At 39.3% G+C, this 12,710-nt stretch overlaps 1 protein-coding gene across 2 annotated transcripts in view; it reads right to left on the minus strand.

Moving 5' to 3' along the window:
• The window catches only part of RIC8B (RIC8 guanine nucleotide exchange factor B), a 37,883-nt gene that overhangs the window by 9,793 nt on the left and 15,380 nt on the right, over window positions 1-12,710 (minus strand). For both annotated transcript variants that reach the window (XM_073000037.2, XM_020803656.3), the window contains one exon: window positions 3,839-4,001. In XM_073000037.2, coding sequence (XP_072856138.1) covers window positions 3,839-4,001 — 163 coding nt within the window. The remainder of the gene's footprint in view (window positions 1-3,838; window positions 4,002-12,710) is intronic.

Genomic DNA, 12,710 nt, shown 5'->3' on the forward strand with positions numbered 1-12,710 from the left:
CTTTCCTGGCCAACCATAAAATCAAAGTTGAATGACATTAATCACTTTCTGCACACTAAACAAATACTGAGTATGCCAGGTGGTCTGTAAAAGTTGTATGCAAACCCAGTTTCTTGACCTTGTATTGCCTACAGCCATCTTCCAACTTTTGAACATTTTACACTGCGCTGTGCCAAAATTTTCTCCCATTAGAATGTGAAGCCTTGAGAATTTCAAAGGAGAAGTAATTCTGGAGTAATATTCATTACTCTTGATGCAGCTTAGAGGCAATGTTCCCTCTAAGCTGTGCACACAGATGCTTGCCCAGAGCTCTGTCAGGGCTGTGCATGGGCAGTCGGCTTGTGTACTTCCCCTTTCAATTGGGCCGTGCACACTCCTGCGTAGACGGAGAGAAGCTCCCACACAGCGGGAGGGAAACTTAACAGCGCTGATTATAGGTAAAAGCAAAATAGAATCAAAAAGTTTAAAAAGATAAAAAAGGGGTATCACCTTAAAGACTAACTTTTATGTTTTTTAATGTGAGCTTTCATGGACAAATCCACTCCAACAGACTTAAAAGGATGAGATTTAATGTAGCAAATATTTATCCATGGCAACAAAATCTAGGTATCAAAATAAGAGATTGTGGTCAGTTGGTAAGAAAGCCAGTAGGTGTTTAACACTGTGATGACAGTGTCTTTGATATGCAGATCTTTCATTGACGCTTGTGTTGAATGTGAGAATCTCTGTTATAAAATAAAAATGATAGAGTAACATGAATGTTAGATTGGTTATTTAAAGTCTTCCCCCTACAAGCTTTCCTTTCTAATCAGTTCCAGTAGCGTGTGAATTATCCCAGGCAATGGGTGACCACAAGAGCAGAATAAAGAATCTGTTTCACCTTTGAATTTTCTGAAGTGAATCTATTAAGGAGGGGAAATACCTGGGAGATGCAGTACAATATAGTATTTGCAGTGTTTCTATCTGGCAGTGCCCTAAAAAGCCTTGGTTTATATTAAGTCCACTGATATGTGTGTATTTTATCTCAGCTGTTTCCCTCTGGAATCCTTTCTGCAGTTTCTTTTTTCTAGGATGTCCACTTTCAGATTGTTTGTGGAATGTCCTGGTATATTAAAATTATGCAAGATGAGTTTCTCTGTATTGCCATTCTTATTTGCCAGTCATATTTACGTCCATTAATTCATTTGCATTGAGACCATCCTGTTTGTCCTTGTGAGGTTCACTCCAGCTCCCACCATCTTTTTTCTAGATTCTTCTTTTTCATCCACAAGCAAGGACTCAATTTTTTTGTTTAAGAGATTTAATTGAAATAACAAGTAGCTTTTTTTCCTCCTTAACAAAACTCATGTCCAATACATCATCTTTAGCATTCCCTAAGTCTCTTTCCATATTCTTTTTCTCTTTTAACTATAGGCTCAACCAAACAACTAACTGGTAATACAGTGGTACCTCACTAGATGATGACCTTGTAAAACGATGAATCCGCATGACGAGGTTTTGCGATCGCTATAGTGATTCGCAAAACAGTGATTCCAATGGGGGATTTTCGCTGGACGATGATTTGGTCCGTGCTTTGCGGACCGTTTTTTCGCAAGACGATGATTTTTACAGCTGATCATCAGCTTCGCAAAATGGCTTCCCTGTGTTTTCGGAACCCATGCTTCGCAAGACAGCCATTTTAACAGCTGATCGGTGCTTGCAAAATGGCTTCCCTATGGGTGATCTTCACAGGATGACTGTATTTTCCCCATTGGAACGCATTAAACGGGTTTCAGTGCATTCCAAAGGGGAAACAGTTTTCGTATGACGATGATTTCGCTAAACAGCTATTTCTATGGAACGGATTATCATTGTCATGCAGGGCACCACTGTAATGTATCACTAACTAGAGGGGTAGAGGGGTTATTCACCAGCTCATATGCGCTTAAGAGCAAAACATCCATCCAACATTGGGTTCTCATATCTTCTTTCTGATATCTCTCTGAACTTTGGGTGGAAACTGGATTATTCCACAACTGCTTCCAGGTAGTCGAGACATCTTCTAGCCTCCTTGTTGTTTGCTTTTCTTTGAAATCTTCCTCTTTCTCTCTCTCAGCCATCTCTCCTCAATATACAGTGGACCCTCGACTTGCAGATGGCTCGACTTACAGACTTTTCAAGTTATAGACTTCTCTGGCTGCAAAATTTAGATTCGACTTGCAGCCAGAGAATCGACTTACAGACCAGAAAAAAACCAAAATGGAATAAAAATAGAATAAAAACCACTGGTTATGGGATTAATCGGTTTTCAGTGCATTGTAGGTCAATGGAGATTCGACTTACAGACTTTTCGACTTGCAGCCACCATTCCAATACAGATTAATTCCTTAAGTAGAGGGTCCACTGTAAAGGTTTAAGAACTTGTCTTTCCACCAACTCTCTTTTACCCTTTTCCTCTCTTCCTCCCCTCTCAACCCAGCACTCATCTATCTCATACCTCAGTTCTTCCCCTCCCCCAATATCACTCTCATTTTCTGCCAAGACAATACTTCATTTATATTGTGGACTGAAGTAATCCACTGGTGGCAGCAAGAAGAAAATGTGACATGAGCCTTTGTGAGGGAAAAACAAGCAGGGGCCACGAGGGTAAACATCACAAAGACAAATTATGGCACAGCACTAGGTTCACCTTTTTCCTACAGCTGAATACAATATTGCCATCCCTTACACAGATTAGAGTTTACATGGAAGGAGCCATATAAAAATCATTGTAGTTGAGACAGAATGTATCTCTGTGATCATCCTAGAGAGGGTATGGAAACCTGAAAAATGAAACCATGTGCTGAGTCAAAATTTCTCGAAAAACATTTTTGAGATACATTCTCAGATATTTACATTTCTGTCTTCAACAGGGAGGCCAGACCCCTGCGTACAGTAGTTTAAATAGTGAAATAATTATTTATTGGGGGGAAAAATCAGAGTATAACCAAAACCATACTGCTCAAACCTTTGCAGTTCAAAAGAGAAGTGTATTACTTTCTTAGAAATGGAAAATCAATTTGCAGAACTTTGCCAAAATATCTCTGCCATTCTTTCGTTAGCTCCCTCATACCATCATAATTGAAAACTGATGGACAGCTCAGTGGCAAAGGTCTCTGGCTGCAGAGCTAAGGTGGGGAGTTCGATTCCCCACTGTGCGTCCTTGACGGACAGAACTTGATGATCCAGAAAGTCCTTTCTAGCTCTGCAGTTCTAAGGTTGTTGTTATTATTATTACCCCCAGAATGACACCAGGAAGAGAACATTGTGGAAAATGTCAAACTCTTGGGTTTCTATCATTTGCAATGGCACTGCACAATGAAATGAAATCCTGAGAAAAAAAGAATAAAGACATGCTACACTGCTGTTAGTGGTGAAATCCTCTGAGACACTGGTCTGCTTCCTCAGAGATGTTCAATGAAATTGTTCCCTGAATTTGCTTTTAACAAATAGGATGGAGATTTTCAAAAGGTAGTTTGTCCACAACTATAATTTTAAATAAATAAAAGCAGATAGGAGATTTTGAATCAGGCCCATTTCTGTAAGAAAAATCTTATTTCAGGCTTTAGGGCCAAAAGAGATACCATCCAGCAGACTTATAAAAGGCTCTCAACAATAAGTGCTTGTTTAATAAATGGTCAGTAACTGTGTAAGTGATGGAAAGAGAGTGGAGAGGGATGCATAATTTTTGCACCTCCAGCTATAAATCATCTAAGTAATATTCTACATACTGCTTCCAAAAAGAAACATATGTCACAAGAATAACAACAGACATCTACCTGATAATATTTAGTGTAGAACTTGTATACAGTAGTCATACCTTGTCAATTCTTTTTTCCATAAACTTCAATAGCACCTGAACTGCATCCATGTTCATGCCATTGTATTTTAGATCTGTCTCCTCTGTGCTCTCTTGAGTTGATGGACTGATAAGTACATCCAAACATGAAACTGGAATATTGCTTAAAAGGTTGATAGCATTGCTGAAAGAAATTTTTGAAACACTCTCTCAGCATATTATCTTACACATCTGGTACCAACATTACATCCAATTCTAAGCATTTCTATGGTGAAATATTGCAAGTAATATGAACAAAGTCCTTGAAACAAGACCATAAGAGAGAGAGATGGGGAAAGTACAGCTCCTTCTAGATGTTGTGGTCTGCAAATCTCAGCACTCCTATTCAGCATATCCAATCGTGACTAATGTGAACATTATGACTTGAGTCCATCTGTATCTTAGAAAGCCCCTGCTGTGGCCACCCAGTTCAAGCCAGCATAAATATTGATCAGGCAATCGCAGAGAGTCAGAGATTACCCATTGTTGAATTAAGATTTGTTTGTTCCTTCATTACACCTCTCCTATTACAGCAAAGCAAGATATGGTTGAAATCTGAAGTGTATAGTAAGGATTAGAGATGGGCACAAACCTCAGTTCGGAGGTTTGTATGCACGGCACCACAAGTGCCGCACATTACCTTCCCTCGCCTCCCTGGTTGGATCCCCCACTCACCAGCTGGTGCACACTCCTCTCCTCCTCCTCTTTAGCTGTTGGACTAGTCTCTGGCAAGAGCATGGGCTTCCCTGACTGATCACCACTCAGACAAGGAGGCAGGATAGGCAAGACCATGCTCCTGCTTGGGACTACTCAAACAGCCAAGAGGAGGAGAGTAGTGAGCACCAGCTGGGGAGTGAGAGATCCAGCTGGGGAGGCAGGGGAAGGGAATGCGCAGCATCTGTGGAGCTGTGTATACAAACCGAGGTTTATGCCCATCTCTAGTAAGGATCAGGGCAATGCAGGCATGTATGACTCCTCAACTATCTTGATATGATGCATTATGTCTAGTCTCCTAAATCAGGCCAGCAACCAATCTTAATTCCGCAGCCAGAAAGGAAACTGCATTATTATTGATGTTTTGCTTCCATATACAGCCCATAATGTATATTTTCATTATCTGGAACAATTACTCTATTGTACTTTAAATAACAAAAGATTATGCAGCAGATTATTGTAGGTTTTTTTGCAGGCCTGGCTGAAGCTAGGAAAAGAGAGCTGACCTGGTGAGATATTTGAGAGGAGCTCCAACACAGAATGTGTGTCTCTGTGTTTGTGTTTTGGGGAAGAAGAGCCGAGTACAGAAGGAGAAAATACTTCTAGTTATGAAAAGTGTGGATGGAAGAAGCCATAGTCTATTACTCTTATGGAGCTTGCCACCTCTGACCCTTTCTTGCAAATTGATGATTATCCCAACCTCCCCACTTTGCTGGAGAGAATGAAATCCTTAGGAAACAAGTCAATCTTTATATAAACATTTATTGCCTGTAGGTAATACTGCAGGCATAGTTGTCAAATGAATTTACGTTCACAATGGGAGACTTAAGCTGTAACCTTACTTGCCCGGAATTAAATCCAATTGAATGCAGAAGAACAGATTTCTGAGTCAACATGCATAACTCTAATCTCTGAGGTTTGCTCTGGATGCTGTACTGCTGTGCAGTGGCTGCTAAGACCATAGATGAAATGCCATATAGAAATGTGTTTGTATGTTAAGAGAGTAAATACACAGTTTCAGCCTCACAAACTTCAGCCAAAGAAAGATTAAACAACATAGATCAGAAAAATATACAGTACAGTATATCTGTGCCAAGGCATAGCCAGGTCTGTGAAGATTAGAATAGGAGTAGCAACCCTAGCCCTCCACTGCTGTTGTGGGAAAATCAAAATGAGATAAGTAATTGTTTATGTAAAATAAAAACAAATGAAGTATAAATACTGTCAAGAATAACCAGTCAAACATCCGTTTCTGTCTTTGCATTTGAAATATTCATGTTGTTCTCTTTGACTTTTAAAAGAATCTTTACTCCTACAAGAGTTGCTCCCATATTTTAAACATTTTAATACCTCCATCTTTTCATAAGTTTCAAGGATGTATTTTTAAGTATTTGTGCCTACAGTCTTCTTCATACCGGAAGACTTTTGAACATTACAACAATTTTGGAGTAATTTGATATGGAACCAGAAGCAATGTAGATAAATAAAATTTGGAAAATTAGACAAGTTGTTCAGGGAATTATCACAACAATGAAAATTCTTATACTTAGATACCCAGATGAATTCTGAAATAGCTCTCTATGAATGTCTGATTTCATTCTGGGATTAACCCTTTAAAAGCCAGCTACAACAATGTAGGCTTCTAATCTTTGTTTAAAATATTTTATTCCACCTTTCTCTTTAAAAGGACCCAAGGCAGCTTACATAAATAAAAAATAGCATTAAAAAGCTAAAAACAGTAAGTATACAAAATATTTAAAAATAATTAAATAAGTATTATATTAAAATTGTAAATAAAATCAATATTAAAACACATTTAAAACAATAGACCACTGCAATACATTTAAAAACCCCTCTCAGGCCACCAGTGATTAAGAAAAAGCTGCCTGAAGAAAAAGATCTTTGCTTTCTTGCAGGAGGACAGCAAAGGTGGGGCCACCCAAGCTTCCTATGGGAGGGAGTGGCAGCAGCAACAGAGAAGGCCCTCTCGTGTCCCCACCAAGTATATCGATGAGGTGGTGGGACCGAGAGAAAGGCTTCCCCTGGTTATCTTAATGCCTGGGCAGGCCTATAGAGGGAGGACTCTGCCATCCTCTTAAGGATCTGATTGTGTCCCCTCCCAACACTCAGCAAAAAAACAAACCAAACCAAACTGTACTCCCACACACAAAAAATCAGAGAACTGCATCTTCAAGTGGCATAACTGTTCCTTAAGAACAAAATAAAGATCCATCCTCCACCTAAATTGGAAGTGAAGTCACTTCTGCTAGTGCATGGAGATGCTTGTTTGGGTGCCAAAAGGTCCAGGAGCCAAACCCTGGGTTTGGGAATGTCAGTAACTGACTGGGAGATAAAAGCGGGGTGTTCACTGTGGTAAACTACCTGTTTTCAGCAGTCTCCAAAAATAAGCATAAAAATTCCACTCACAAAGATATTTTTGAAATAAAAAGAGGACACAAATCTACCAGCCATTTTATTGTTAAGAATTCCCTTTTAGTGTTAATGGAGGAGTGCCCATTTTTGATTTTGTGTGTACATTATTTATATTGTACCTTATAGGGTCTTTTTAGCAGAAGCAGAAAGCCCCACCCGCTCTTTCTGCTTTAAATGAGCGTGTCCCAGGACCCTGGGCCTTTTTCCCTAGGAAGCTGGGCTGAGGCTGAAGGTCAGGTATGTTTGAATTGACATTTTGCTGAGTTTTTTCCCCCTGGGTTTTCTTTTTGTCTCCCCCACCACGTGGCCTGGAGGTGGGGCCTAGGGGGTGGGGCTTTCTGCTTTAAATGTGTTCCAGAAATTCTCAAATTCTCTGATTCTATCTCTGGCCCTAATATGGAAATAGGAAAGCCAATTAGATTTGCATACATGTGGGAGGCAGGAAAGTTCTAAGGGTTGGACCATACTTCAGCACTATTAAAGAGCAGGCCGGGTGGGTGGGGCTCGTCAGCCATGGAAGGCAGCCCATCTAGGAGAAGGAAAACTCCAATTTCAAATCTCTGCTGCCTTGCGGCTATATCCACTCATGGAAAAGGCTTCAGGAGTTAACCTAGAGGCAAAATCTGGAGCTGGAGTCCCGAAGGCAGCTTGTGTCATTCTGCCAACTCCTGCAACGTTGCTGGAACCAGTTGTATTGGCTCTTGCCTTTCCATTGGACCATTTCAGCAATGTGGAGGGGGGGGTCTGCTGCTTGGGTAACAGCCTATCCTCCATACTACTTTAGCCAGGCTTCATGCTCTGGAGAGGAGACTTATCAATACAGAGCATGTTACCATAGTCTCTCGAGACTGAAGGATGCCTATGAAGATGAAGGGTCTTTTTAGAGTGTAGGTTGCATATGCATGCTCCTTTTAAAGTTCAAGAGCTGTAAAAATACATATTTTACAATCTAAAAAAATTAAATTGGAGAAGAGGATTAGATTTAATTTATACATATTATATTAATGAAAATCACTGGATGCCAAGATTTCAGAATGAGAAATTAGAGGTTTGATTGCAACCATCTCATTTGGAATATATAAATTTCTCAGTGTGCCGTTTATTATTCCTGTTTCTGAGAGTCATTAGTTTAAAAAGCACCACAAGAGGCTTTTTGAGATTTTTTCTAAAAACATCATGAACCCCTCCTCCCACTTGTGTAACCAATATTAAAACCAGGGTCACAAAGATCAAAGCTTTGCAAAGTTCACTGTTAGAAAACATAATAATGTAAAATACAGATGTTTTCCTGGTAGCTGTAGATCACTGCATGTTTTAAGATGCTAAAAAAATTAATCTGCATTGCAAAAAATGGTTTAAATAAAATAGAATAAGTAATATGGTAAAGGATGATCCTATTGATATTGGGGAGGGGGTTCAGTTTTCAGTTGTGAAATAAGGGGCGAATCCAGTTGTTAGTCTCACCTAGATTCACAGAATCAAATGAACCATAGTCTCACTAATTCAATGGGTCTACTCTGAGATAATTGGATTTAGGTCTAAGCCATCATATTTTGCTTCATATATCCATAAAGTGTTGCTTCATAAAGGCACAAACTGAATACAAGCAGGCAGCAATCTCAGCACCTGTCTTGGAAAGGACACCCCCTTGCAATTCAAGTACAGTAGTGTAATTAAGCTCAAGTTGCTTGCCAAGAATTAGCAACCGGTCATTTTGTTCCCTTACCTCACTTGATAGAAGTATTCTAATGAGAAGCAGCAATTGGAACAGCTAAGGCTCCTTTTTAATCCCAAATAACATCAACAGAAATTAAAACACAGATCATATGATGTTTGTGCTATGCTTTTAGCCACTATTTCACAGGATCATCTGCTTTCTGCAGAAAGACCTGGCAAGGAACAGCAACATTCAATTCAACAGGAAAATAAAACCAGCAGTTTGGATAGTTTCCACAGAAAGCCCCTTTTTACTGATTTCTTATTAAGCAATGGTGTTCCCAAACACCTACAAAATTAATTTTCTGGATCACTGTGTTTGAGCTATTCTTTTCAATAACCAAAGCCTGGCTTTCTGATCTTTGTCACTCTGCCTGACAGTTTTATTTGTGGTTGAGGAGTGTATGAAATTCTCCAGCTACCAGGAAGTCAGCAAGTGTGCACAGATCCACACAAAAGTGTTTGCATTCCTTCTCCAGGGGGTAGAAGTCTTGCCTATATTATTCTCTCCCTCTCTCAGCTTCCTAGTGATCATTAATCACTAAGACATGACATCCACCTACTCAGGCTCTCAGCCCCCTCCTGATATGCAAATATGAAAGCAAACAATTGTTTAACACCACTGAAAGCCTTGATTAAAATCTTATTAGTGGGCAAACATGGCGTTTGCCTTAATATGCAATACTTTAAATTGTTGGTTTTTCAAGTGTGCTAAGTGACATGTTGGATAGATTCAGAGAGGTACACTAATGCTACCATATGCATCTTCTATTCAAACAGGGAGGACAAAAAATTACACTGTAAATGCAGACTTTATCTTTCTCTCAACCATCAGTTATGTCAGTGGTTCTTAACGTGGGCGATAATGCCCCCCAGGGGGCAATTTCATTTTTCAGGGGGGCGGTAGAACAAAAAGGGGCGGTGTGGGGACACTGGAGCAGAAGGGGGCGGTAGGGGGGCGCTGGAGCAAGCCAAACCTGTGAAGATGGCTGCAGCCTTTTTACAGTGTGCATGAATATATATTTTCCTCCCATTTTAATTTAGTTTCAGACTTTTTGTCTTGAAATTTTTAGTTCCTGCATTTGTTTTTATGCCCTTTTTATATTTCTTTTTGCATCTTAAAAGTCAGTTGCCACTAAATCGTTAAATGTTACTTTTGGGGGGCATTTCATTTTCTTGGAATTTAATTTTGTTTTCAGGGGTCATTGAATTTAAGTGTCTTAAATAAATAAATAAATAAATAAATAAATAAATAAATAAATAAATAAATAAATAAATAAATAAAATAAATAAATAAATAAATAAATATATCATCACCGCGGGAGGGGGGCGATGATAACTTCCTCAATGGCTCAAGGGGGCGTTTCTTTCAAAAAGGTTAAGAACCACTGAGTTATGTGATATGTGTACTAGAAAAAAATCTTTAATAAGTTTAAAAAAGAATTTGAATGTAACAGGAATATATATATGTCTACATTTATCATCTCTTAAACTGAAAATGTAGATGTTTTGACCAAAATGACTATACCGAGGCTTTTATTCTTTGGGCACATCATGACAAGAAAAGACTCACTGGAAAACACACCAGAGTTGGGAAAGGCTGAAGGCAACAGTAAAAGCAGCAAATGAAATAGGAAACAGACTGAAACAGGACAGCATAAAGTCTCTTATTATTTGAAAACAGATGGATTTTAATTGTTATGGCAATGAATAAGTGTGCTCAATAAATTGAGGTGAGAACTTTGTCTAAACCAATATTCTCTTTAAGAAGTATCCACTATGCAGTATCTCACACACAGAAACAAAACTCAAGATACAGTGATTCCCCCATCAATATTTTCTTCCTAGGAAAAACACTATACCAACATGTCATCCTAATTACTCTACCTCACTCCTATCCAATATTGGTTAGTATGACAACAGCAGTACCTAATCCTGGTAAACTCCCAGTGGCACTAGCAATTGTTTGTTAGTGCAGCAGAAATCTCTTCTCTTCCCACTTTCTTGATCATTGAAAAACTGGCTACAGAGATCTTCCCATCTTCCCACAGCTGGTTTTAGGGTCACACAGAGGGCTGCAGGAAAAATCACCCTTCCCAATTCTGCTGGCTTTTATTTTCATGCAAGCCCATCAGTGGGTTCTACTCTCTGAATTCAACATCCTGATCAAGTTCCTTTAAGTTTTCTTACTTGCAGAGTAATTGCAGAGACATACACCCTACTGACAATATCATTTCACTGCTGCTTTTCATTTACAAAGGTCTTCAAAAGTAGTGCACAAAATTACAAAATACAAAATAAGACATCAAAATACAGTAGCGTAAGACAAAGGAGGAAAAAAACATAGCAATACAAAATTATATGGTAAAAGTACGATTTCTTGCCTCCACTCTCCCCCTTGCCAACTTAATCCCATTCCTTACACATTTTTCACATGATAGAGAACCCAGGCATTTTCAGTACCATATGCATGTTCCATGTTCCTAAAAAATGTAGAAGAAAAATCAACTGCTGATTTTTTTTTATTCATGTGACAGAACAGGACATTTTAATCCCCTGATCATGTTTTCTTACAGATCCACACCAGACTAGTTATAGGTATTCCATGACATTGTAAGCTGAACTAAACTGTGTTCCCAAGTTTCAGCCTTTTTACAATCTGCATTTTTTAAAAAAAGCAAATAAAAGACACAGGACTGTTTTAGCAAATTTACTCCTTTTACCATTTAGCACTATTTTGTCCCGATTAATATAATGTACTGAGACCATAAATTTCCCATGCAATTTTTTATTACACCAAGATGCTATTTACTCTGATTGCCAGCAGACTGAATGCATTTCTATGGAGCACTAGGAATTCTCAGTGGGTTAAAGAAAAAAAAGGCACATACATTTAAGACAAATTCTAACCATAGCCAGAATCCTAACCCTAATCCTATTGCTAATACTCAGTAGGGTTCTCATGGAATGAAAATAAATAGCTCACTCACTGCAAGATCTTTTATTTTGGTTAAACAACTAAAAGAGACCCAACCACCATAGGCATCCTTCAGTCTCGAAACTCTATGGTAACATGCTCTGAATCGAGGAGTGTCCTCTCCAGAGCATGAAGCCTAAACAGTATAAATCTAAAAATGTCTACTGGGGTGTACATTTTGTATTTTTGTACAGTACTACAAATTCCGTAATTTTCCCTTCCTGAAGTCCCACCTGCCAGATCTAGACCTCATAAGGACCTGAATTTTGCTCACCAGGATAGAAAGGCAGGCTGTTAGGCTTCATGCCTTTGCCAGGCCTAACTTCCTATTTGAAAGGGAGCTTCCTAGCAGCCAGCAGGGCTTTCCAGCAACTATCAGGGCAACTTCCTTCTGAAACAGGAAGTCATGTCTCTCTAAGGCAGGGGTTAGGGAACTTTTTTACCTTTTACCCCCCAAAAAATTTATATACGCCAACATTACCCCCTTGATTCGAAAGGAAGGAAATCATACATCATTTGAATTAAAAATATTATTGAATCTACACAGGCTGTGTACCGAACTAGCAGGATGCACCAAATTTGAAAAGATGTGCACTATTTTTGCTGGAACACATTGCACTCCAGCCATGGTGTTGTATAGGGAGTAGTAAGGTGTCCAACGTGCCTAGCAAGTTGCATTAAATTTTTGCTAGCTTGCAGAGGATCATTAGTGGCTACCAGAGTGGTGCTAGCAATGACATGCTTGCTAGAGACAGCCAACGCAGAATGGGGGGGGGGGGGGTTCCCCACCACTTTAATCATTCTATGTGTGGTGTGCAAAAAGGAACAAACCAGGCTAAAGGACATGTCACCCACCCTAGTGCCACAGCCCAATATCAAAGGACCAGTGTGCTTTTTTTATCATCATCAATCGAAAACTCAGCAGTGGTCAGAGGATTGGAAAAGATCAGTCTACATCCCAGTACCAAAGAAGGGCAGTGCCAAAGAATGCTCTAACTACCATACAATTGCACT

This window comes from Pogona vitticeps, chromosome 5, assembly GCF_051106095.1.
Source record: "Pogona vitticeps strain Pit_001003342236 chromosome 5, PviZW2.1, whole genome shotgun sequence".
NCBI classification, from domain to species: Eukaryota; Metazoa; Chordata; class Lepidosauria; order Squamata; family Agamidae; genus Pogona; species Pogona vitticeps.